Raw genomic sequence first — 27,665 nt, forward strand, 5'->3', positions numbered from 1 at the left:
AGGTTCTTCAGCTCTTTAGCTGCTGCTCAACATTTGGACCCGGATTTTTATAATTTTAACATTTTCATAATTTTTTTTCTTGATGTTGATTTCTTTTTGTTTTTGTTTTTATGTTTTCTGCTAAGATGTAGAAATATTCAAACCTGCATCAGGATCCACGTGGTGGGTTCTAGATGGAAACACTAAGCTATGCTATGCTAGGCTAGGCTATGTGGAGAATTAGCAGTAGAGTCCTGACTGGACGGGTGTTGTTTGGTCCAGTTTGCAGTCCATGCTCCTCTGGACCTTTGACCCGGCGGCTTGTTTACTCAGAACTCTGTTTACACTGATGACCCGGTTCTGGGTCAGTGACCCGGCTCCATGGCAGCAGTAAAGCAGATAATGGGTCGGTTCTGGTGGATACTGCTCAGTTGTTTAACTTACTGCAGAGAGGAACTGACCCTGGTTCTGGTTGTGGTTCTGTTGACCCACACTGTTTTTTATTTTTAATCAGTTATGATTAAAACCTGGAACTGCTGCTGCGCCAGTTACTCAACAGGCTGTTGCTAGGCGACTAAGGAGTGAGTGAGTTAGTTGATGCCGCCCAGCTAGCTTCGCTAGCCATGAGAGATCGAGCGGCTAAAGTCTTTCCTCTGCCTACATCTCCCAGAATGCTGTGCGATTTTGTATCAGCGTTCAGTTAATCTTCTATATATTGATTGTTCTGGTGTTTGTGGCAGATTCTGTTCTGCAACAATAAAATCCCAGTTTTCCTAAAGTTACTCCAGCTGGTTGGTTCTGTCTGTGACTGGAGACGAAAACCAGCTGGATTGGATTTAAGGTGAACGGCGTTCCCTCCTGTTTAGTTCCCATGCTGTTCAACGTTCCCTCCTGTTTAGTTCCCATGTTGTTCTTTCTACATTCTGGCATTTTCTGGCAATTTGTGCAGGAAACCCAAAAGAGGAAGTGGCAGCACAAGGAGCCTTACGCAAAATGTCCCAATTCAGATATCTAAACATGAAATGTTGATGAGTCATGATTAAATCTGAGATCTCCTGAATTATAATTACGGATCTTTGACCTTTCACATGATGAATCCGGTGACGCCATCTTGAAAGGAATTTTATCAAAATGTAATTGAAGATAATTTTGAATTGTTGCTAGGCAGAATATAAACACAGATACCAGGATAGTAACGATGTGGTTGTGTTGGGTCAAAACTCAGTTTTAGAAATCTGGAATGTAATTACAGATAGTTGGGTGAAACTGATTTTATGTTAAAACAGCTTGCCGTATCCAGATCAACTCTTTTCTGGGTTTCCAGCAGAAAGTTCTGGAGTCGGGGAGCGGTGACCGTTTCCCATCCGCACAGGAAGCTGCATTAGCATCAGTGTTAGCATCAGAGTGACAGCATTCAGCTGCAGCTATCAGCACCTCCTCCCTCTTTATCAGCGCCACATTTTCTCAGACGCCCCCAGAAACGAACCGACGCAGCGCATCAGTTCCTGAGTGAGAATGTCTCACCAAATGCTGCAGCCAATCACTTTCCTTCCTTTGTGGTTCATGTTAAAACTGCTGATTTACTTTTAAACTTTTAAATTTACCAAAATAAAGTGAATCTGAAATGATAGTAATTAGCTGAACTGATAATAGCTAGCTGATTAGCCACTGTAATATAAGCTAATAAACTGGCCATGCTGATATGAGCTAGCAAATTAACTGGGATAATATTATTTGTCCGGGGTAATATTAGCTGACTCACTAACTGGATTAACATTAACTTGCTAATTAGTCAGATTTATGTTAGCTGGCTAATTTGCGGTGCTATTAGCCGATTAACTGACCTAATAATATCTGGTTCACTAACTGGACTCAGTATTTAGTTGGTCTGTTATTAGCTGGCTAACTAGCTGCTTTGTTACCAGCTGATATTAGCTGTCTGGTTAGCCTGTGTAATATAAGCTAAAGGATTTTCTGTGCTAATATTAGCCGTGTTTACCTCTTAGCTTCCCCTTGAAGCTGGTAAACAAGAGGCTGAACCCTGGTGTCTTGTGTCAGGAGCATGTCGGTCCATAAATCAGCCTGCAGAGCTGCTGGTGTTTCCTGTCTGCTCAGGAAGCTGTCATAGCCAAAGCATCAAACTGTTATTGTTGCACTGATTCTGTGGAAGATGTGATCTTATCAAAGTCTGCGTGTTTGAACGTGATTCCAGCTCTGCAGCAGCGACCCAGAGAGAAACTGGTGCAGCGCGCCGTCTCTTCCTGCCTCCACCCCCCACCCGTTCTCCACCCGAACCCTGTGTTAGCCGTCTGTAGCTGTAGAGAAACAAGCTATTAAAAGATCAGGGAAACATGAGCAGAACATCCTGTTTTGGAGGAAACGTGTGGCTGCAGTGCAATCACTCTGAGTTCAGAGTCGGAGAGACAGGAAGGAAACAACTCTGAAGGGTTCCTACAGACGCCTGGAGGAAACCCAAGGTTCTCCGGAGGAACCCCGAGGTTCTCCGGAGGAACCCCGAGGTCAGGGTGTCCACCTCCTTAAAGGGACAGGGTCATGTAAAATCAACTCTTAAAAAAATCTTTTCATCAGGTTATGTTGTTATTCCATGGAGTGTAGCCTTCAGCTGTGCAAAACCCTGGCTGGACCTAGGCCCGCCTTTGGGTTCCTTCAGACTAGCCAGCAGCAATTAGCAAACAGCAGCTGGACTCATTATAGGAGCTGCTACTCAGAGCAGCGCTGGTAGAAACGTTAAAGGGTTAATAGAGGAGCCATGCTGGGACGACTTCCGGGAGGCGGAGCTTCAGAAACAAAAGGAATATTTTAAAGAGACAGAGACCCAATTTCAAGGCATGAAATCAGGGAGTAAAATTTCTTTAGTCATATTTGATTTATATAGCAAATTATAATTGAGAGTAATATAGTTACTTGATTTTGCTATAAAATGCGTGATACTGTCCCTTTAAGAAGTCATTCATTCATATAGAAGTATTTTAGCCTTAATTCTGTCTTGGCCTACTTTTTATTTGTGTATATTGATATAATTTTTTTCTCTCTCTGGACTTTTCTGTCCATCAAAAGTTTGAGCCTCAAACATGTTCATCACTCTGACTCACTGCTGACGTAGCCTCGCTAGCTAGCTAGCTAGCTAGCTTTTTTTGCTGGGTAAGAGCAAATGTACGTCCAGTTGGCCAGATGAACTTTGTATTTGTATATTTTTGTCTTAAGTCTTGAGTTTGAGTCGTTGAAACCTGTTGGGTGTTTAATGAAGAACTTCATTTTATTTCAACAGATTCTTAGTTACATTTAGATCTGAACTTTGACTACGCCGCTCCTGATTCAGTTTTGATCTTAACCATCCCATAATGCATCTGGGGCTCTGGTTTTCTGCAGCAGGATTTAGCTGCAGCTTCCCACAGCATGATGCTGCCACTGCCGTGTTTTGGATAGAGCCGACCCGTTCTCTCCTCCCTTTCTGCATGTTTCCATCAGATCTGAACTTTGACCTCTCTCTCACCCAGTGGTTTGAGTTTTCTCATAAAGCAGCTGCGCTAACCGCCATGGTCGAGTCTTTAAGCCGACCGCCTCCCAGGATTAATGGAGTCCATCTCCGGGTTACGTAACCACGGCAACGTGCGGCGCCGCGGCTGATGGCTTCATGAAAGAGGCAGATTGTTGCTCCTCTGTAGCGTGAGAGCAGGAAGAGCTGCAGGCGGGCGACTTTCATGATGATGATGACGATGATGATGATGGGTCCTGCATGTGGTTTCCTCGGTGATGTCATGGCGTCCTGAGGCTGCCTGACTCCAGATCAGCTGTGAAGCAGAGGAACATGGAGGAGCTCAGTGAGCTGAGGCAGCGGTCGGCGTCAGGACCGACCCGACCCGGTTAGTGAGCCTGGGCTGGTTTCCATCAGACAGGAGGAGGCAGGTGGCGTCTGGTCAGGTGACGGTGAAGCAGCCGCAGTGTTGGCTGTTCATCTGAGGCATTCATCATTAGTAAAGCTGCACATCACAAATGTATCGTCATCACAATATCCGATTACATAATGTTCATATCACTACAGTCTGTTTGCAGCAATAGTTGTTTGCTAATATACGTTTTCATTAGAGGTGTGCCGATCGATCGGCCGTCGATCATAATCGACCGATTTCCATGAAAAAGTGTATGACCGGTGATCGCCTGTCTCTCACCTCGCAGCCTGCCTGGTCAGCTAGTCAACCTCTTTCTGCAGGATCCAGTTAGAGCTGCAGAGTGAGACGCTGGTTCTGGTCCTGCTGTTGGACCTACTGGTGGTGATGTTTCACAGACGGAGCCGCTCAGCCTCCAGACAGTGAACTCTCACACCGAGCAGCTGCTGAGCTGCAGCATGTAGCTTAAAAAAGATTTTAGATATGTATTAAATTATGTCTATTATATCTAAATTGGTGAATTTATTGCAGATCATTTTTTCCATTTTGCCAGATAACATACTATCATTTATACCTAAAGTGAAAAATTAGCAGCCGTTCCAGGGCGTCGGCAGAGATGGGCCTCATGGGTGATCGGTATCGATCGGAGCAGCCCTAGTTTTCATGCTAATGTGATACTTAGCCAGTAGGACATGATATCACTAATATTTACCAACATTATTGCCATTGAAATATCTACCAATATTATCACCACTGTGCCACAGATTTTAGTAAATACTTCGACTGTAAATATCGCAGTATGTTGTTCCTGATAACTAAGATGGTCTAATGGATACAAAGATAAAATAATTACAGGGTAGAAAAATATACATATATCAATATCAGTAATAACTGCAGTATTAATATCAGTTCTATGTTTATGTTTGGTGTTTTTTGGAGCCGCCATCGTTTCTCTCCTGGAGGTTTTTAAATGATTGTAATAAATAACAGAAGGTCTTTCTGCTGCAGTATCAATAATTCATGAACCTTAACGAGGCTCACTCCCCCTCCCCCTCCTGTTGCTGCCCCAGGTTTAAATCTTCAGGCTAATTAATTACCTCATAAATATGAATCAGGTTCTGCCAAACAGAAACAGTCTGTTTCTAAAGCCCAACGTTTGGAAAGCAAAGGTCGCCAAGGTCGTTTCAAGGTTTTCTCTTGTGGAGCCGTGAAGGTCGCCCCCTGCTGGGAGGGAGGAGGAACAGAAATGAACATCTTGGGGAGAAGCTGCTGCTTTCTGTCCTCCATCGACTTCCTGCCTGGTTCTGTGATCCGGTCCAACTTTCTGGTTCTGATTTGCGCTAACGGTCGCTGCTGTTGCTGCACAGATGCATGATGGGGGATTTTACCTTGTGTTTCTCTCTTATTAAAGGAAAACCTGTCAACGTTTATGAAGAATATAATCAATATGTTATCAATGTCAGCTGATTGGTTCTGTAGAACCGAGCTTTGGGTATATTTATGAGCAGCAGAATTAGAAATAAATTCAGGGGAAAAATCTCATTAAAATGATAAATGTGCTCACTAAAAAGAGATGAAATTTAGATTTTAACAAGTTTTCTACGTTTCTGTTATCAGATTCCAAAGTGGTTAGGAGTTTCTCATTTAATCTGGTCTTCTTTCTTATCCTGCCAGGAAGAGAACCTGTGTTGCTACAACTGATATAAAATTTCCTAAAATTTCTAATTCTCATTAAGTTGTGTTTGCATCTTTAGAAACTTTCTCCTTATAACGAGATGCAACACTTGAGTGCTAGTGACAAACTGAAAAGAAATAAAATTTCTTGTTTAAATACTCAAATTTGATCTCATGACAGATTATGACTTCATAAAAACACATAAATCTTTTCTTTTCATGCAGTTTCTTCTAAAAATCCCAAACGTGTTGCTGTGTTATTGTTAACCACGTTATTCTTTAAGCTACAAGATATTTAGACTTTCCAGATGGATCTGGTTCTGCTCCTGGCTTCGTTTCTCTGGCAGTGACATCCAGCTGCAGCGTTGGTCAGGTTCTGCTGCAGTGACTGGGCTGATGTCCAGCTGCAGGCGGATCCGACCGGAACCGCAGCAGAACCAGCTGCAGGTTGACAGGAGCCCGGTTCAAGTCCGGTTTGGATCAGAAAGCGGTCCCTGGTTCCCACAGTCTTCCTCTCCGTTGAGTTTTCCGCCTCGGTTCAGCTGGTAAAAACCATCGGATGTCAACACGCCTGAGTTTGTTTCACTTAATCCAAAGTGTGGTCCAGGGGCCAAACAAAATCAGCTCCAGGACCACAAATGGCCCCTGGACCAAAAGTCAAGAATGGAAAAAGTTTGGTCAACAAAATAGAAAACGGCTGATGAGCCAAGAAAGAACTGGAGAAACGTTTCTGTCAATGAGGCAAAAAGTCAGAAGAGATCCAGATTTCATAACAACAACAACGCTGATCACATGACCAACCAGGAAGTAGAGGCCGATCACATGACCAACCAGGAAGTAGAGGCCGATCACATGACCAACCATGTGATCGGCTAAGTAGAGGCTGATCCGGTCCGGTCTGGTCCAGTTCAGAGCACTGCAGAACCTTTGGTTCTGGATCTGATCTAGTATCTGCATATAGAGGCCTGTGATAACCAGCTGTGGTTCTGTAGAACCCAGCTGGTTCTGGGCTCCTAGATAAACAGGAAATCCCACCTACTGGTCGCAGCTGGAGCTGCATGGAGTTGATTGGTCTATTTTAAAGCAGCTTGATGAATGAATGGATGAATGAATGAATGAATGGATGAATGAATGAATGAATGGATGAATGAAGTGTTCTAATCCTCAGGGTGAAACAGACATTTCTGTTCATTCTGTCCAGAGAACTTAACAGAACCTGGCAGTCGGACTCTTCAGGCTGAAAAAACAAATTACTGGCAAAAAACCAAAAAATGACTAAAAGCCAGATGGATAAACCATGAAAGGTTTTTTGTTTAAATAAATTATTTATCTTTACAAACATTTTAATGTTTTTGATGTCATGTTGCACATCTTAAAAATAAAAAATAGTATAAATATTAAACGATAATAATAAAACACATTTCTGCACATTTTATTTATTACAGATAATGAATCTCAGATAAAAGCACCAAACCTCAGATCAGAACCTTTGAGCCCGGTTCCGGATCAGAACCCGTTTCACCAGAACTGTCTTCTTGTTTCTTCCAGAAGGAGTTTGCGGCTCCGCCCCCTCTGCTCTTCAGGAAGCTGAGCAATCCCGACCTGTCGCCCGCGGCAACCAGCGCCACCAAGTCCAAACTGCACCGGCAGCTGAGCCAGGATGAGAACCGGGCCCGCCGCAGCAGCCTGGCTATGACCGGTGGGTACCGTCTGGGTCCAGAACTTTAACCAGGGCTGGACAATAACAACAATAACTATAGTGATCAATATCTATAGATAACACATTGATGGAATATAGAATATTGACTGAACTCCCATCCAGAACTTCACAGCATTCTGGGAGATGTAGGCAGATTAAAGACTGTAGCTGCTCTACCTTTCACGGCTAGCTACGGCTAACTCTCCTCTTTGGTTGCCTAGGAACAACCTGTTAGTAATTGGCGCAGCAGCAGTTCCAGGTTGGCCTCAAAACGGCTTAAAAATAAAAAAATACGACCGGAAGTGAAAACTGGAGGAAACAGAAAATGTCATTTCAAATATCTAAAAAATAATCAATAATTATTCAAATCAACTGGTAAGAAAAACTTTTAATGTGACGTGTTATCCAGCCCTGACCCTAAGCTGTCTGGGTCCAGAACCCGGTCCTGATGGTCCTGATGGTCCTGATGGTTCTGATGGTTCTGATGGTTCCTCTGCCCCAGGGAAGCAGCTGCTGCCTCTGTCCTGCAGCCTCCACGGCGGGGTCAGCCAGCTGCTGGGGCCCCCTGGTGGCCCCGTGGCCCCGGCCGGTCCGGCAGGCGGCGAAGGAGACGGGAACAACCTGGTCCGGATGAGGAGCCAGGTTCTGGGCCAGTCAGCACCCTCGCTCAGCGGACTGGTCAGTACCAACCCAACAGTTCCTGTGTGTGTGGGTGCGTTTGTTTCTAATACCGTGTGGGGACCATTTTCCTGACATATACTATGACCCACTGCTCTTTGTGGGGACCGAAGCCTGGTCCCCACAAGGGGAAACGTCGTTTTAGGGCCAGGGGTCAGATTTAGGACTAAGGTGTGAATTGAGTTTTGGTTAGGGTTAGGTATGTAATGGTTAGGGTAAAGGTAAGGTTTAGGCTGTAGAAATGAATGGAAGTCAATGGAAGGTCCCCACAAAGGTGGTGTGTGTGTGAGGACTTTATTGATGCTCCGGCCACTTGGTGGCAGCAGAGTTCACATGAACCGTCAGGCTGATCAGACAGAACGGAGCTGATGGAGGATTAGGATTAGAGCAGAAGAACTTTGAGAATAAAGTCAGAATATTTCCAGAATAAAGTCTTAAAATGCTGAAAAAGCCGTTTAAATTAATGAGCTGAACGAATGATTGTTCAGTAAAAGTTACCAAAGTTTAAATGTGTCATTGTTTTAAGTCTTAAAAGCTCGTCCCAGTAAATAATTTTCACGTTTTCTCTTTAGAGAATCGTTCATCTGTCTGGATTAAATGTTTCTGATCGAGTTAATAAACTGAACTTAGAAACTGTTTTGAGATTTAAAATGGTGAAGTGAAAGATGTAGTTCAGTTAATTAATATGTTTCATAATAAGATGATAAAACGCTGATGCAAGCAGTTTGTACAGAAAAACAAGTAAATATGATCAGAGGAGCTGCTGGGCGCCACCAGCAGGGGGCAGCAGAGGCCAGTCTGCCCTCCAGCAGATTGAATCAGACTCATGTTTCCTCTGCTGGGATCTGACTTCAGATCAGCTTTTAGTAACTTTTAATCAATTAATCAAGTTTGTTTGTGTCGCACTTTGAACCAACAGCTCAGCACAAAAACAAAGATTTGTAAAACATTCAGTCAACAGTTGAGAAAACCAGTTAGCAGTTCTGCAGAGGACTGGTGTAAACTGGTTCCCGGTTCCTGACCCAAAGCTCATTACATCCTGACTAGACCCGGTCACCATAACTGACAGTTCTTATGATAAACAATAATATTGGTTCTTTGACATGATATAAACTGGTTTGAGGATTCAAACTGGTTTCAGTGGGACGGTCTGTTGGGTTTCTGCAGTTCTCCATCAGTGACCTTCCTCTCTATCCTCCTCTTCCTCTCTGTAGTGGTAGAGAAACGTCTGACAGCTTTAAGCGTTTGTCAGACATGTTCTCCAGTTGTTCCCATTTTGAAGAGTGAGATCAGGTTCTGTTTTCAGCTTCACATCTCGTCTGAATCTGGACTGAAACCTTTAAACCGAAGCAGCCGATCTGCCGACGGCGGCGACTCTGAACGCAGCGCGGCTTCCTCACTCCTGCAGCCGGTCCATGCTACACATGCAGCTGCATGTGTAGCTGCAGCAGCTGCAGCAGCTGCATGTTTCTCTGCCCCTCTTCGCGCAGCAGTTTGTCCTCTGTGTATCTTCAGCCCACTTTTCTCTCCTGGTTTCTCCTCTCAGTCTCTCCAGGCTGACTCAGCGTTTTCTTATCGTCTCTGCCACAGAGGAGGAAGAGTTTTAGGAGGTCTGTCCTCCTCTTCCTCAGCTGCTGCTCTTCATCAGAGGTCGATTTGCTAAAATGGAGGCTTTAGCAGCAGACAGGAGCTTCTGATCGTAGCCGTACCTTCAGATAATTATTTTAGTAATCGAGTATTCAGACGATTAATCGAGTTATTGGTTCTGCAGATGCTACTAAGTACTACAAACACACAAAAATAACATTTAAGTAAACAAACTATTTAATTCATTTTGAAAAAGGATAAATTAAATATTTTATTGCTAAAAATGCAATAACAGAACACTGATCCTCCACGTCAGTGGTTAAATCCTTCTGACTGCTACAAATAAAACTTGAAATATTCACTCTAAAAATAAATGTTTAATCTCACACCATCAGTCTATTGCTGAGTTTTTTTATTTGACAGATCTGCAATAAAAGCTGCATAGTTGTTTTGACACAACTTGCACACTGTTAGCTAAGAGCCGCAGCAAACAAACGATGTCTGATGTCTGCAGCTTGTTTGGTGTTTGGGTCTGCTGCATGGACGACACGCTGCTGTGGAAAGCTAATGCTGCTGTGGAAAGCTAATGCTGCTGTGGAAAGCTAATGCTGCTGTGGAAAGCTAATGCTGCTGTGGAAAGCTAATGCTGCTGTGGAAAGCTAAATCTGCTCTGCGCTGTCTTGGGGTTTAGTTTACGTGTTTCTAAATTTTTTTACCGTTGTTTTCATGGTACTCTGTTTTGTTATTCTTTGTCTTCCTTCGTAGCTAAAAAAGCACGTAGTGTAGCATACAGCTAATAGTCAACAGCATAACCATTCAGCTTTAGGCTGTTTCTGGTTCGTCAGACTCTGATTCTGTTTGAGCTGAACTCAGAATAATCTGGATTATCTGTGGTGGATAAAATCTTCCAGATTTCTTGTTTCCTGTTCAACTGGAAGAGTCGGAACGCCAGAGTGAAACTGATTCAACATCATGATAAAATAAAACTCCTTCAGCCTGGAGTGGTCGATGTGCTCAGACTCATTTTCTCCTCTCCAAGTCGCAGCCCGCTTCACGCTGGAGGCCAGAAGTCTGGGCCTGACGGGTCCAAACGGGTCCAAACAGACCCGGCTGCTGGAAACACACGGACCGCCCTGTGAGGCAGAAGAAACAGGATTTCCTGATTTCCTGTCATGTTTCTCAGCAGAAACCTTTGAATGAGGGGAAAGATGTTGATTTGGTTCAGATGTGGCGTTAGCTTGTCGCGATAACAAACGTTTCTCGACAATAAATCGTCCAGAAATTATTGCAATAATCGATAATATTGTTATTTTGAGATAATTTTCCAGTAATATGATGGTAACTGAATTATAACACATTCTCAGCCATCAGTAAACTTTACATCCTAATAAACATAAAAAAATAAATAAAATGAACTATGATGTTTCTGAAGGACTTTGAGATGCTTTTAGTATGAAGGGTGTTTATAAATTTGATTGATTAATCGATCGATCAGATTGATTGATTGATAAAGGTTCTGACCAAAACACCGACTGGAGACTTTCATCATCCAGGTGTTTGTAGGAAGAAAAACGGTAAATGATTCAGATGGAAATGACTGAGCTCATGTTAATTAATCAAGCGATTATTGATTTATTGATTATTGCCACAGTTGCTTGGTCCTGGCGGTCCGGTCTGCTCAATTCGGTTCTGGAGTTCAAGCTGCTTCAGTTGCTCTTCCTCTGACCATGTGAACATTCCTGTCTCTGACCCTGGTGACCTTTGCCCTCATTAACACCGAGGCTCTGAACGGAGTGGGGAGGGGGCGCCGACGGATCTGCTTCCCTCGGACTGGGCCGTGAACAGAACCGGTCTGAGCAGAGCGGAGAGGAGGAGTGTGGAGCAGATGCTGCTGCGCTGTCATGTTGGAAAAGACTTTTTAAGCGTCGGGTTCTGTGTGACCTGGTGACGGACGCCTCCTGCTGGTCTGGAGGAGTTCTGCTCTGCACTGTTTGATACTCGCTGCTGGTTTTGCTCTTTGCTTCATTTCTCCTTTTGCTTTTATGCTGATTGCAGCATTTTTCTGTTGCACTTCTTTTTGTTTTGATAGTTTTCATCATTCGTGTTTGCAGCTTGTTTCGCAGTTTACTTTGACTTTGCACCTGTCGGCCATCATGGAAAACGTTTTCCTGGCAGACTGTCAGGTTTAGCTTTTGTTCTGTGAAACATCCAGAGTTCATCCTGGAGGGAGGTTCTGCAGAACCTCAGTTATTCTTTACTTTCTGTGGCAACAAGAAACCACAAAATGAAAGTTTTTTTTTCTTTTGCTTATCATAAATTCACCCATAATTGCATAAAATTTCATTTAAATCTCTTCATTTCCAGCATAAATTGTAAAAGCGTTTATTTGTGGTTTTCCAGTAAAACCAGGGATTAAATCTTGCCAGGAGTTTGGAGGCAAAAGCTTCCCGTTTTGTTTCGATCCGGATGAAACCCGATGTTCAGCAGCCGGTCTCACGGCGCTGCTCAACCTCTGCAGCCTTTAATCTCTGCTGCCATCATTAATAATTCATCTGTTTGACATGAACCATGAGCCACACACACACACCGCTCCCTCCCTCTCTCTCTCTGTGTGTGTGTGTGGGGGAGGAGCGCTCTTCTTCTCCCATTCATTGCGAGCGTCTGTCCGTCTCCTGCTGGCTCCTGATTGGCCGCTGCAGCAGAGAGAGAGAGGCAGTGTATGATGAAAGGAAGGGGGCGGAGCCAGAGTGCACCGGAGCGACGGCAGGCGAGGGAGGAACGCCACCACAGCTCTGCTGGAGCAGCACCAGAACCCGGAGCGCTGGCCCGGCACGTTGGCATGGAAACGACCGCCATAGCCGGCCGCTAGCAAACACCCGGCCGCAACTTTTTCTGTTTTCATTCCGGATCCCTCAGGAATCTGGTCCGGAGCACTGCAGTAAGGCAGAGGGCGGGTCCGGTCCGGTCCGGTCCGTTGAATGGAGTCCCGGCTCTGGACGGAAACACAGGAATGATCCGCATGTCTGCCCATCACAACGAGCCGGAATAACAGGAAGAGAAGCAGGAGAGGATTCAGAAGACGAGACAAGGAGAAAACACCGGATCTGGATCAGGACCGGATCTGGATCAGAACCGGATCTCGATCAGAACCGAGCCGGATCCGGCAGATGGGCTCTTATGTAACTCCTCCCAGGCGGTTTCCATAGGAAGCACCTGAAGTCGGCAGGAAGACGGATCATGGACGACTCCAGCATCCTGAGGCGCAGAGGGCTCCAGGTAGGGGTCTCTGCAGGGGTCAAAGGTCAAACGCCGAGCAGACATGTGTGTTTGAATTTGGTTGACCAGCAGGAGGAGATCCATCCTGATGCAGCAGGAGGAAGATGACCAGGATAGTCAGGTGTTAACGACTTTCTGATCTACGTTTCTTAGACTTAGACTGACTTTATTGTCATTTTCATGCACAGGGTGTATACAGAACGAAATTTCGTTGCATACGGCTCAGGACAATGTTTTGAGGTTCCAATGTTGTGAGGTTACTCCAGAATAAAATAAAATACAGTATAAAATATGAATATAAAATATAAAGTGCAGGACTGACAGTAAAATGGAAGTTACTTAGCTCTGTACATGTGCAAGGTATGAAGTGGAGATCCGGTATCGTTGAGTCAGCACCCCCTCCTGCAGATCCAGGGTTTCTAAACACGCAGGGCGGGGGCTCCATGCAGGACACCAGGCAGCTGGAGGTGACCTGGATTATTTTTGGGATTCATTGCAGGATTTCAGATGAAATGCTTCAGATTTCCCTTCATATTTTTTACTTTAAGTCATATTTTAGTTTTATCAGCAGCTTCTGATCAGAGATTGATTATTTTTAAGGTTCATTTTCACCTGAACTGCTGAGATTTCTTCAGGACAGGAAATGTTCTCTTTACTAAAACCAGAACCAGAACAAGACGGTAAAGATGGCCGCCACTGCGCTCCGTTTAAGACGGTAAAGATGGTCGCCACTGCGCTACGTTTAAGACGGTAAAGATGGCCGCCACTGCGCTCCGTTTAAGACGGTAAAGATGGTCGCCACTGCGCTACGTTTAAGACGGTAAAGATGGCCGCCACTGCGCTCCGTTTAAGACGGTAAAGATGGTCGCCACTGCGCTACGTTTAAGACGGTAAAGATGGCCGCCACTGCGCTCCGTTTAAGACGGTAAAGATGGTCGCCACTGCGCTACGTTTAAGACGGTAAAGATGGTCGCCACTGCGCTCCGTTTAAGACGGTAAAGATGGTCGCCACTGCGCTACGTTTAAGACGGTAAAGATGGCCGCCACTGCGCTCCGTTTAAGACGGTAAAGATGGCCGCCACTGCGCTCCGTTTAAGACGGTAAAGATGGTCGCCACTGCGCTCCGTTTAAGACGGTAAAGATGGTCGCCACTGCGCTACGTTTAAGACGGTAAAGATGGCCGCCACTGCGCTCCGTTTAAGACGGTAAAGATGGCCGCCACTGCGCTCCGTTTAAGATGGTAAAGATGGCCGCCATTGCGCTACGTTTCAGACGGTAAAGATGGTCGCCACTGCGCTACGTTTAAGACGGTAAAGATGGCCGCCACTGCGCTCCGTTTAAGACGGTAAAGATGGTCGCCACTGCGCTCCGTTTAAGACGGTAAAGATGGCCGCCACTGCGCTCCGTTTAAGACGGTAAAGATGGCCGCCACTGCGCTCCGTTTAAGACGGTAAAGATGGCCGCCACTGCGCTCCGTTTAAGACGGTAAAGATGGCCGCCATTGCGCTACGTTTCAGACGGTAAAGATGGCCGCCACTGCGCTACGTTTCAGACGGTAAAGATGGCCGTCACTGCGCTACGTTTAAGATGGTAAAGATGGCCGCCACTGCGCTACATTTAAGATGGTAAAGATGGCCGCCACTGCGCTACATTTAAGATGGTAAAGATGGCCGCCACTGCGCTATGTTTAAGATGGTAAAGATGGCCGCCACTGCGCTATGTTTAAGATGGTAAAGATGGCCGCCACTGCGCTACATTTAAGATGGTAAAGATGGCCGCCACTGCGCTACATTTAAGATGGTAAAGATGGCCGCCACTGCGCTACGTTTAAGATGGTAAAGATGGCCGCCACTGCGCTACGTTTAAGATGGTAAAGATGGCCGCCACTGCGCTACGTTTAAGATGGTAAAGATGGCCACCACTGCGCTACGTTTCAGACGGTAAAGATGGCCGCCGCAGCTCTCCGTTACAAAACAATAGTTTTGTTGTTTTGTGACGATTTTCAAGTAGTAACTTTATGACTTTGTTTTTTAAAACATTAACTCTGTTTTTCAGGAACATCTTTGAATATTTTTGATTTTATTCAGAGAAGTTTTGAATATTAAAATCAAACAACTAAAAATAATTTAAAAACAAATAAAATTCTGAAACTGTAAATAAAATGTATTATGAAGTTTCTGTTAACAAAATTGCCCTTCAAAAAATATCAATAATCAGAATTATTGAGCTCAAGTTAATTTATCATTAATATTTAATTGATTCTTAAAGTTTAGTCAAAGTAAGGATTCTGTCTGTTCCTGTTGGTTCTGGTACCGAGGTTCTATTGGATCATCCTACTGGTTTTATTTCTGCTCCTGGTTTTTCTGGGGATTTTTTTAAATGAATCCGGGGCGTGCTGTGGTGGCGCAGCGGGTTAGCACGCCCCACGTTTGGAGGCCTTAGTCCTCCACGCGGACGTTGCGGGTTCGACTCCCGGTCCAGACGACCTTTGCCGCATGTCTTCCCCCCTCTCCTCACCCTCCTTCCTGTCTGCCTACTGTCGAAAAAATACGAGCCGCAAAAACTCTTCGGAGAAAAAAATGGGGGGGAAAAAAAGAGAACCCGGGCCGACAGCTGAGTGGTTCTGGGAACGCCTCCTCTGGATCGCCGGCTGCTGCTGGTCGCATCTGGAACCAGCTGGACAGGAAGTACCGGAGTCTGGTTGGACGATCCGGTCCAGGAGGGTCTGCGGCGCTGATGGAGCGGTGAGACAGAATATTCTGTTCTGGAGTGGAAGGAAAGGTCCAGTCAGGACAGCAGTTTCAATCGCAGCAGGAACGTCCAGCTGCTGTTGACGTTAGATCAGGTTGGGATTCATTAGCCTCCTGAGGTCAAAGGTCACAGCCGCCAGATGAACAGAGGAAGTGGAGGTTTACTTCCAGCTAAACCATCAATCACTAAACATCTGATTCACTGCAGTAGCCGTTTCATCTGAATGTTTTGAATTTTGAACAAAGTTTTAAAACTCCACAAAAAACGGAAAATCTGAATTAGGCGATTCCATCGACTGATTGGAGAGAATCAACCGGGCTACGCAGAGCGTGATGTCATCAGATGTTGACGCTATGCATGGCTGGAGTAAACAGGAAGTAGAGGTTGCTAATTAGCATGGAGCAAAGCACTCAGAAGCAGGAACAGTGCAGAGTTTGGTTCCTCTGGTAAGGCTCTGGCCCACCAGTGGATTGGGGCTTTAGCTAAAACTTATTCAGCGGATGTTTTCATTTCCCCATTAGCCTGTCAATCTTTATTTGGAAACCAGAACCCACATCAAGCTAGCCGTGAAAACGTTTTTGCAAAATTGAGGATGTTTTTTCAGATTTTTCTGCTTTCATCAATCATTTCTAATTTAATTTCTTACAATGTGCATAAAAAATGTTAATGGAAGCACAGCTAGGGAGTCGATCAGAGAATCTGTAACGTGAAGAATGATCCAGATCAGATTGTACCTCCCCTGATGATGAAGCCCCGCCCATCATGGTAAAGCCACGCCCCTGATGACGAAGCCCCGCCCATCATGGTAAAGCCACGCCCCTGATGACGGAACCCCGCCCATCATGGTAAAGCCACGCCCCTGATGACGAAGCCCCGCCCCTGACAATGGAGTCTGTCTCCGAGCTTTTATAAGAACTTCCTAAGAATTTGCGTTCTGGTTGAGTTTCTAAAGCCGTCCCAGTTTCTCTGGTTCAGGTTTTAACTGGTTCCTGTGGTAACTGGTTCCCACTCGGCCAGACGCCCAGACTGGTTCTGCTGCAGCGTGAGAAACAGGATTAGCTCGTCCATTCAGAGCTCCATCAGCGCCATGCGGCCCGAACAAAAGGCGTTCTGATGGCGACCCGATTCGACCCGGAGTCTTCATGGAGGCGGCTTGCTGACATCAGCCGTCTGCTTCCCGGTCGGCCCAGACTGGGGCTGCTGGGAGTTCTCCTGAAATCAGCTGACGGCGTCGTTTCTGAACCACTGACGGGGAGATGATCCAGAAAATAGAGATAAAAGCTGCAATCATCAGGGGTTTCACTGGTTTCACTGGTTGGACTTTAAACAAACCTGAGTGAATTAAAGGGTTTCCTGCAGTGACCCGGCTGGTTCTGGTTCTGTTGGATCAACATTAGCAGCAGAGTTTTCCACACTAAACCCTGCTGGTTAAAATAACCAGTTAGTAACCAGCACTGGTCCAGTTTTCAGAAATGGCGCCCCCTGGCTGCAGCGGGTTTTAAATTCTGTTCAGCATCACGTTGCTTCAATCTGCCTTCAGGTTGACTTTCCTGAGTGTTTCCTTTGAACACGTCCAGGTCCGGCAGTACCGGAGCGAACGTGGCCAGAACAGCCCCTCCGGTTCTGAGCCTGTGAAATCTGCATTTCTGGTTCTGAACCAGAATCGGCTCAGTTAAAGGGAAACGGTTAAATGTTCTTGTGGGATTAGGAGGCATTAAAGCGCCGGTGCTGCTGGGACCGGGCCTCAGTCCGGCTGGAGGTCCACCGCGGTCCATGGCCAGCCCGCCGGGGCTGCAGGTTGCCTTGGAAACGGGCCAGGACAGGAAGCGCCTGGCGCTCCGGCGGTCAGTCAGCTGGTTTGGTTTGAGGCTGAACATCATGCAGGAGAGCAGAGAGGTGAGGAAGACGAGTCCAGAACCTTCTTCAGAACCGTCCAGAGTCCATTTACTGACACCTGGAGGATCTTTAGGTTTGACTGGATCCTCGTCCTGCTGTGAGTAACGTCACTGGTTTGAACAGGATTGACCAGACAGAGACAGAGATCAGTTCTATGAACGACAGGAACTGATTGGGAAAACGTTTTTATTTTATTTTAGTTTATATGAATTATTTTTATTCTTTAAATTATCAACATATCAACGATAAATGATCGATGTTTTCATCAGATACTCTTGAGTCAAACACGTTTTTACTCTTGAATAATTTATCGGATGTCTTTTTGCTTTCAGTTGAATATGAACATGATAAAGTATCGCTGACTGGAGTCTAGTTTCTGGGAACTCTGCCTCCTCTTGCCTTTGGGAACTTTATGTGATTTTTGTGAACTAATGGATTTTGTCCAACTGATTTTTTCTGTTGCTGTTTCTGAGGATAAACTCTGAAACCGGCAGGTTTTAAACGTCATGCGTCGTCGTTTTTACAGCTTTTCTTTTTAAATTTTCCTGGTTTTTAGTTCATTGTCATCTTCATGAGTTTCTGAAGCGAAGCTCCAGGCAGCTGAAAGTAGCTGAAGAGTGAAGGCAGGGCAATATGTGTGGAGGGGGAAATCAGGAGAAATGCTGTCTGAGTCCAGCAGCTGGAGACGTAGCAAACCAGCACCCAGTGGAGAGCTTAAACGCTCTCTCTTTTCTGTTCTTCATCACAGGATGAATCATTTGAAACACTGAAACATTGTCAGCGTTCAGGTGTAACGTAGCAGTTTCTGCTTCAGCCATCTGCGTTAGCTTACTCCTTGTTAGCGAGCCGTTCAGTGATGTAAGCCTCATTTTTCTCCTCATAATCAGTCTGGGTTTTACGTGAACATTTTCCCACACTACCGTTTTTAGAGTAGGATCTGGATCTTAATGAATTAATTTTGATACATTAGATAGATTTAAATGCAGTTAATGACTTTTATTTTATTACGTATAAACACTCTGGTCGGAACCTTTTTATTCACGTTTCTGGTACAATCGTAAACTCAACGCTGGGAGGACAAACCCGTCGTCTGCTTCCGCTGGTCATCCAATTGCCATTCCATCTTTTCCACTCATTCCCATAAAAAAGTCATTTTCCAGTCAAAAGCAAATATTTTCTGATAACTGTCAAACATTTCCGGATGCTTTGTCATCATCCATATATGGAAGTGCTTCCTGTTTGTGTTTGGCGGTGCATTTACGTTGAAAGTCGTTACAAAAGGCGGTTTAGGGTTTACTTTTTTGAAGATGTCTGCCTTTAAATCCTGCAGGGATTGAAACTTTTAAAGTGATTAAAGTTGAACAGACTCTTGTTTTTGACGCTCAGACGTTTCTTTCCGTTCTGATGAAATGAATCTTTGCGTCCAGCAGGTTTTCTGCTTTGGCAGAAGTTTTATCTGTCACATCTGGAGCTGAGTGGATTCCTTCGTGTTTATCTCAGTGCCTTTTTCTCCTGCCTGCGTTCGTGCTGGATCCTCTCTGCTTGAGGAGCGAATCTGTGAAGGAATTACCCAGCATGCCTTGCAGCTACTCTGGCTTCCAGGGAGAGCAGCTGGCGTTCGGATCATCCTGCAGCTGGAATGATGGTGGGAGATCGGCGTCCGGCTGGAACAAGCGGCCGCCTGTTTTCCTGATGAGTGGGACAAATCAGAATCCAGTGTGGGAATAAACCGGAGCGCTGCGGCATTCTGGAAGGAAATATTTCTGATCAGAAACCAGAGACATCCGGAAATAAAACACGAAATGAGAACAGAGTTCAGTACCAGCAGGGATGTGAAGACTCACTGCAGGAAGGACCTGTGATTGTGCTGCTTTCTGCACCAAGGATGTAGCTTTAGGCTTCCTGTATGAGGGGAAAGATGCACTTCCTGGAGAGGAGACGCCAAGGCGAACTGATCAGCCAATCAGAAAGCTACAAACTAAAAACAGTCTAGGATTTTTCTTAAACAAACTGAGCTTCAAAATATGTGTCTAACTGCAATAACTGAGGCTGTTTTCACATTTTAAATGATACTAAAATTTCTTAGGGATGCACTGATATGAAAATTTGGGCCGATATTAATCTTTCTGATTACCAATATTTACCAATATTATATATATTTCACCACCTTTGGGGGAGGCAACAGGATAAATAAATATGGGCTGTTATTATTGGCCCAATTTTATTTATCGGACAGATATCGATATGTTAAATAATGACTAATATCGGTCGATACCGATGTTGGTGAGGATTTATCATTCCTCCCTAAAATTTACAACTGATCCTGAAATAATTTAAGGCTTTCTGGATTTCTGGAAAAGATGTTTGTTTTTATCAGACTTTCAGCTCAACAGCCAATCAGATCAGATCTTATTCATGACTGTCAGATGCTTCTGATGCTGATTATTACTTTGACTAGACCTAACATCCAGGAAACCTGTTTAAAATAATCTATAGGCACATAAATAATCTATAGGCACATAAAAGCTGAGTCATATTGGATTAAGATTTTTCTTGTTGAATAAGAAAAAATGGACAGAAAATCTAGTTGCTAACGTACCCTAGAAGCTAGCTAGCTTCTTTTATGTCCGTCTTGGGTACATTGGCTGGACAGCGTTTGTTTTTATGCCCCATCATCCTCTATATTTACAGTTTTATTTGTCTTAAGTTTTATTCAGGCTGGCATTATAAGCTCTTAAAGAGTGGAGGACTTTGGGAACGTGCTAATGTGGCGTATTTTATGCAGAAATGTTATTAATTTTCCACCAGTTTGCTTCCAGTTTCTGGTTTGAATACCTAGAGGAACGTTTATCCAATGCAGGGAGGAACTGTGAACATTTTAACAATTATTTACTAAATAAAATCGTCTGCAGAAGTGGCGCTCTGTCTGGGACAACTTTGTTAAAACAAAATGGAGGACGGAAAAAGGAAAAGACTTGTCAATGTCTCCTGGTTCTGCCTGCAGACCGTTAGCTTGAAGCTTCAGCGGGAACCGCGGGTCCATCAGGCAACCGGGTTCCTGCGTCTCACAGGAAAAACATTAATTGGATTTTTCAGGTTTGCTCCCTGCTGATCTAAACCGGAGCTGAAATCAGGAAATCTGAGCCGTTTGTCCAACTGATGGTGATAATTACAGACGTCCTTCGAGGCCAATGCTCATAAAGTTACACAAATTACAACCAATAATTCTGATTATTTAGCCTTTCAGAAGAGGACAAATGTGAGTCCATGTTTTCCTCATGTTTTACATTCATTCATTTAGAAATGCCACAGTTAGCCAGCTCAGAGCTAACTAAATCATTAGATTGTTTAAATATGAAAAATTTTTGCTTTCTAGCTAAATATGTAGCTCTGAGCTAAATGTTTATCTAGGACTGAGCTAACTAAAAATAATGAAAAACATGGTGAAAATATGACTTTTGAAAAATAAACGCTCATGTTTTTCCTTTTCTAGCAGTCTGAATTATTTCTGTTCATTTTTGGCTCTAGCTTTACAAACGGCGCCACAGAATGACCTGGGATGTTTCCTGACCATCTCAGAAACTTTTGATCTGCTCCCTGGCGACTTTTTCTTCTTCTTCTGTTTCATCATCCAGACTTCATTCCTCCAGCTTCACATTTTTCCTAAACGTTTAAAAGTGAAGTTTAAACCTCTGTGTTGTTGTGTAAAGGTGGCGGATGAGTCTGAGTGGAGCTGATGTTCCAGCAAATTGAATCAGTTTGTGAACGGAGGAGAAACGGAGCAGCAGCAGCAACAGCTGCAGCAGCTGCAGCAGCATGACTTCATCAGTGAACACGCCCTGCCGCCATGATGTGCAGCTGAAATCTGGGTCACATCCTCCCCAGGAACACGCTGCGTTAACGCAGGTCTGTCCCCACAGAGAAGCTGCTGAAGCTTCACAGCCGAGTCCAGGACCCCCAGTCCCAGTCCAGAACCCCCATCCCAGTCCAGAACCCCCCATCCCAGTCCAGAACCCCCCGTCCCAGTCCAGAACCCTCCGTCCCAGTCCAGAACCCCCCAGTCCCAGTCCAGAACCCCCCCATCCCAGTCCAGAACCCCCCGTCCCAGTCCAGAACCCTCCGTCCCAGTCCAGAACCCCCCAGTCCCAGTCCAGAACCCCCCATCCCAGTCCAGAACCCTCCATCCCAGTCCAGATCCCCCCAGTCCCAGTCCAGAACCCCCAGTCCCAGTTGTGGCTCTAGCGGGGAGTTCAATCTGGATCCAGCTGCAGAAATCCTGCTGAGGTTCAGGAACGGAAACTGATTCTTCAAAATGTGTTCGATAAGAAGGACATTTTGGGAAACGCTTTGGTTTTTTAACTTTTACTAAAACAATAATTATTTTCAGTGTTTCCCTGAGGGACTCGGCCCTGATCTCTTTGATTTTGGTTGATTGACGATCGATCGATTCTTAAAGATGAAACTGATCCTCCAGTCCGTTCTGCCACCATCAGGCTCTGATGGAGTTACTGTTGCCAACTTTACCTTATTTAGTACAGAAGCAAATCAGCAGGGCTTCCCCAGGGGACCTGCTAAGCCTGATGGTAGGGGGCGCTGTAGGGGGTGCTAGCGGTCCACCCTGTGTTCATGCTACAAAATGTTTAAAGTTACAAAAATCTGTAGGTGGCATAGTTTGGAAAGGTTAGCATGTGAGGCTAACAGGCGTTCATTCTGCTAATTAAATGCGACACAATCAGACTGATCAGTTTTTGCTCTTAAAATCTGATAATTAGTTCAATTTTATTACTGTGATTGTCAGACAGAAGTCAGACGTAAACAACATGAAGGCAGGATATACCGGAGTTATTGACGATCATCTCTCACACACACGCACACACACACGCTCTGAGTGTGGCAGCAGGTGAACTCCTTCCAGTCCGGTTCCATCCAGACGTTTAAACTCCGGTTAGCTTCGAGTTGTTGCCTCGCCGGCGGTTCGCCTCCAGTCTGGTTGAGGCCAGACGTCAGCCATGTTGGGTGAAGACTCCTCATCTTGGTGTCCTCAGCTCATTGGCGCGTTGTCTCCTCTGAGTGTGTGTGTGTGTGTGAGAGAGAGGACTGCTGTTTGCCTGCAGCTGCGTGTGGAGACTTCCACGACGGTGTTGCTGCTGCAGGGGAACTGAATCAGTTTGATTCATAGTTGAAAGCAAAGTGGGCAGATTTAATCCTTTGCATCTGTTTGTAATCCTGCAGCCTGAATTATTCAGGAAACTCCACCTGCAGACATGATTGTAGGCTTTCAGATGTGCTTAACATGAAAACAAGTCAAAGGATTCCTCGTTTTTTATTTCATAGTGAACACAGGACACCACATACCCGAATTTGCTAATTTATTATCTTTTTTGTGTTTTGGATCTGGAACACTTTCCAGATCTCTTGTCCTCAAAATGCAGTTTTTGGATGTGTGGTTTATAGTTTTTGTCCTTTTGGCCCATGTGGCGAAACGTTTCAATGCCTCTGCTTCAGAATGAATGCTGCGCTTTATTTTTCCTTTCAGAGAAAAGGAAATCCAATTTTTAGGCCTGTGATTTGAATTTAATTACCTCTGTTCCAGGAAACAGTAAAATGTTGAGCAGCTAATGTCATGGTCCAGCCTTCAGTTTTATTATATGCATGTATTTTCCCTCCAGCCAGCCAAATGCTCTCATATCCTCCTCAAGTGGTTTGAACTTTAGCCCTCCAGGATTCATGAAGGTTTTAGAAAACTTGTCCAGGTTTCTTCTCACTGTGGCATAAATGCTAATATAACTCATATTATTCAAGGTTCTTCACAGTTATTGTTGTAGCTGATCATTCAAAGCGAACAGCAAGACTGTTAGCAAACATGTTAGCATTAGAATGTTATTAACAGTTGGCTATTAAGCTAGCATATTTAGTTTAGTAATATGTTGGTATTACCAAAAGAAGCTTCTAATGTCATGCTAGCTAATAGTAGCTAACACTATGTATAATATTATATTTTAATTCAAACATCTAGCTTAGCATCCAACATCATCTGGTGTAATGACATTAGAAAATATGGGCACTAGTTGCTGTTAGCTAACATTTAAAACTATCATGTATGAAAAGAGGCTATAGTGACTAGCCAACATTATCTATGATTCTAAACTTATGCTACTGTTAGCTAATAAACTATTAGCTTAAATGCAGCTAATAACATTTTATTATACTAGCAGTGGCTATTAGCCTAAAATGAGCTGCCTTGCTAATGTTTGCCTATGGTACTATTAGCTAATCCCCAGTCCATAATTAGCATGTTAGCATTAAACAGGAAATATGAACTATTATGATAAATTTAGGCAATGGGCTTCAGCTAAGCATTAGCACTAACATAACATTAGTGAATGTAACCATATTTTGTGTTCAGCTAGTATGCTAACTTTAGCATATTTAATTGTTTACAGTCAATAGTGAACTTTATCTTTGTTGCTAATTTTAATGTGCTACTGTAAAACTAATAGCATTTTAGCTAATTACAGCTAATGTACTTTCGTTGGAGGTGGAACAGAAAGAAAACACATTTCTTCTAACTAATTAATTCCACATGAAGCATCAAATATTCAGCTGCTTAATTATGACATAACCCACACAGAACGAGTGTTTCGTCTCCTCAAAGATTAAAGCAAAGCTGCTTATTTCGAGGTGATTAAGCAGCTCTGCCTCCACGCTTTCCTCATCTCTGGAGTATTCCACCTGGAGGCTTTTATGTTGGCGGGTCACGGCCACTCGTCCCTCTCACGGCCTCGTCCCAGCTAAGAGCCCCACTTCAGTCGGGCGCGTTAATGATTGGAAACGGACCCAGTCTCAGAGGCCTGGCTGCCAGTAGAGCTGCAGGCGTTTCATCTGCTCTGCTGAAGATTAAAAGCTGGACACAAACGGATGTTTTCTCCTGAAGACACACAAACACTCCTCCCTCAGCCTGCGGTGGAGATCGGCCGTGTTAATACAATCCAATTACAGAGTGTGTTTCTGTGGAACAGAACCATCTAACCAGGACAGCCTCCCAGTGCTCCCAGTAGAGCCATAACTGGGGTCCGGGTCGTTAACCAGCAGCTCTGAGGCGTTCATTAGGACACATCAGCGGACACTGAGGTCATCCGCCACGGCGGCTCTCTGCTAGCTTTGGCTGTCCAGGAGGTTGGAACAGAAAGTTCTGCAGGATTTGCTGCAGGAACGTTGTGAAAGCGTTCCGGTTTCAGTGAACCGACCTAAACCGGAGTTTAATTAGATTTATCTTAAGATGGATTAGCACACAGGCAGCTCGTTATTCCTGAAGGTTCCTTATGTAACTGTGGTTAATTACGTCTCATTTGAAAAACTTTGACTTCCTCAAAGGAAGATGCAAGAAAATCCTGAGGACGGATCTGCAGATCAGCGTTAAATCAACCTGCAGCCGTTACATAGAGAGGACACGCATTTTTATTTTTACTATTAACAGCCGGTTTGATTTCCGTATGGTTGTTTGTGTTTCTGGGGGGAAGAGGGTTGGTCATGTGACAATCGTGCAGCAAAGGATTGTGGGTTGTCGATTTGAACCAGAGAACCAGGTCGTGGTTTCAAAAGAGCCGAGAAATAAAATATCACCAGTGGCAGGCACACTTCCGCTAATGCGCTAACAGCTGAGCGAATTATTCCTTTTGCGCATTAGCTAACGTGGAAAATGTTTGGTGCCGTTAGCTTCCTTTAAATTATTCTGACTAGCAGCAGGAAACTTTCTGTTATTACTGCTAATAAGTGATCATTACTGATGATGTTGGATATTAGTGGTGGGTAAACTACTGCTAATTGCAGATCTAATTTTTAGATTTGTGGTTTAGTATTTTTTGCTAACTGAAAACTTTAGCTTAGCTTTCCCAGAAGTAATTCAGATAAATTCTGAAGCACAAATTTTCTCGGCTGTTTTATAAACTTGAATAAAGTTGGACGTCTGTGTTGAAGATTTGGTCGTAAACTTAAGAATTCTTAAAGAAGTTATTGGTTTATATTCATGCTTTTATTTTGAAGTGACTGTTTACGCAGCAGTTCTGTTTCCTCTCCTCACATTCTCTCTTTTTCTTCCCCCAATAACTGTTTCAAACAGGAAAGATCCAGGAACAGAATAAAATACAGACATAAAGCTAAATACCACATCTAGAGCTGTTATAGAAAATATAAATTATTGTTTCAAAATGAAATTGATGCTTGAACATTGGAGTTTCTTTAACGCAGAAATCATTTGGTTTGCCCTAAGAATTCAAATTATTTAGAGCTAACGTTAGCGTTTAGCATTAGCTTCCGCTAAATGTTGTTTTTGGTGTTTTCCTGAATTAAGTGGATTATATTAGTTTTCTTAATAATTTTATTGTTTTTGTTGCTATAAGTGATTTGAATCAAACCCTGAATTGTCATTTTGAGACACTTTAGGGTTTAAATATTGATTATTTATTCTTGTATTCATACTTTCTTTTATTTGTATTCAGTTTAAAGCTGTAGCCTGTCCTGGTTCATCAGAGGTCAACTAGTTTATTAATCTGTTAAGCAAACCAACTAGTCGTTTGGAGATGACCTTTGACCATTCCCGGGTGGCTGGTTGATGCTGATATGTTGTTGTTCTGATAAGGGTCAGGTTTATGGCCTGTCATAGTACACATTTCTGGATGATAAATTGTCCCAGAAGTTATCACGATAAACGATAATATTGTTGTTATGAAACCATTTTGACTAATATGATGGTAATAATAATAATAATCTTTATTCATTCTGAAAGATGAATAAACTTTAAGTTCCAGTGAACATTTATCACTGGAACTGGAAGACATTTAAATAATATCAATAAATAAAATGAATTATAAAATCTGTGTAAACACATTAATCCGTCATAAAAGAACCGACTGAGGTTTAACATCCCGATAAACAATAAATCATCCTAATGGAAATGATTGAGCTGGTTTTAGTTTATCATGTGATTCATTGATTTATTGCCACAGGCCTGGTGACGAGTAAATCCCTGGAGTTATGAGGGTGTACTTTCTTTTTGCCGTTGATTCTCTGTAAATCTGATTTCTGTTTTGTCAGAAGTTCTCCATTAAATTGCGTTCGGCTCCGTCGTCTCTTCTCGTGTTTTTCTCCATCAGCGCATCTCTGGGGGCTGCGCCGTCGATGGCGGCCTTTGTTTGAGCCGCTTTGTTGTCGCTGTTTCCTCATCAATATTCACGGAGATCATAATGGATTCCCGCCGCGGGGCTGATCCGCTCCCCGCCAGCCTTCTGCTAATTGCTCGTTTTTACCTCGACTAAAGGGTGGTGTTATGATCAGGCCCCCGGGTGGAGAACCCCGACACACACCCACACACACACAAACACACAAACACACACCCCGACATTCAGTTTCATCAAAGACACACAAATCATCCTTCAGGTCCGTTTCCTGAATTATTGCTGCTAGATGTTTATACTTTAAAATGTTTTTTTTTTCAGTACTGAATGTTTTAAAACAAAACATTTCATGATGTTAAAATTACATTTTAAATATTAAAAATACATTTTAATACATTTAGCCATTTAAATATTTTGGTTTTTCAGTTGAAATATTTTTTCCAGCAGCTGGAATATTTTGTTGTTTAGTTTAAATCATTAATAAAACCAAATAATTAGATTTTTAGTAGTTTTAATCTTAAATCACGGATATAAACAAAACAAGTTAATTTTTCAGAACCTTTTAGGTTCAATCATTAAAACGCATAAATGTTTTTTTATATATTGTTAATATAACTCGAAATTGTTTTTTTTCCCAGCAGCTTTAAAGTTCATCAGTAATATAAACCAGAGCAGTTTGTTTTTCTGGCTGTCTGATCTGTGAAAATGTCCACAGCTCAGTTTAACCTCAGAGTTAATCAAACATATCGATTACCTTTGTTCCAGGGCTGTTAATCAATCACAGATTGCCTTGGATAGACCTTGTAGATCGCACCAAGCTGTGAGATTGATTTCAGGCTGAAGTTAGCTGGTCCTCTGAAGCCAGATGGAAACGAGTCCATGTGAGGCAGACTGAGGGGATGTTGCCAGTTTCTCCGATTAGCTTTTATAACTGAAGGACGGCTCAGCCGAGTCGGGTGGATCAGTGGCTGAGGTTGAAGTTCTCCGTCGTCTTTAACGATCTGACATGGTTGTTGGCTTTCTAAGACAATTAAATGTTCCTGA

The 27,665-nt window shown here is 43.7% G+C and overlaps 1 protein-coding gene and 1 long non-coding RNA gene across 17 annotated transcripts in view; one reads left to right on the forward strand and one right to left on the reverse strand.

The window, feature by feature from the left end:
* mast2 (microtubule associated serine/threonine kinase 2) overlaps nucleotides 1-27,665 on the forward strand; it is a 70,697-nt gene that overhangs the window by 2,513 nt on the left and 40,519 nt on the right. For 8 of the 16 annotated variants that reach the window (XM_028011829.1, XM_028011831.1, XM_028011827.1 and 5 more), the window contains exons 2-3: nucleotides 7,110-7,260; nucleotides 7,697-7,938. In XM_028011829.1, coding sequence (XP_027867630.1) covers nucleotides 7,110-7,260; nucleotides 7,697-7,938 — 393 coding nt within the window. Of the gene's footprint in view, nucleotides 1-7,109; nucleotides 7,261-7,696; nucleotides 7,939-12,142; nucleotides 12,802-12,874; nucleotides 12,923-27,665 lie in introns of those variants that run through there. The other 8 variants (XM_028011834.1, XM_028011837.1, XM_028011838.1 and 5 more) reach the window with 5 other exon arrangements.
* Nucleotides 18,430-20,859, reverse strand: LOC114141437 (uncharacterized). The gene is made up of 2 exons (XR_003594833.1): nucleotides 19,271-20,859; nucleotides 18,430-19,195 (listed from the first exon to the last, which is right to left on the reverse strand). It is a non-coding gene; the product is annotated as an uncharacterized LOC114141437 (long non-coding RNA).

The sequence above is a fragment of the Xiphophorus couchianus genome, unplaced genomic scaffold (genome assembly GCF_001444195.1).
Source record: "Xiphophorus couchianus unplaced genomic scaffold, X_couchianus-1.0 Scaffold1000102, whole genome shotgun sequence".
Classification (NCBI taxonomy): domain Eukaryota; kingdom Metazoa; phylum Chordata; class Actinopteri; order Cyprinodontiformes; family Poeciliidae; genus Xiphophorus; species Xiphophorus couchianus.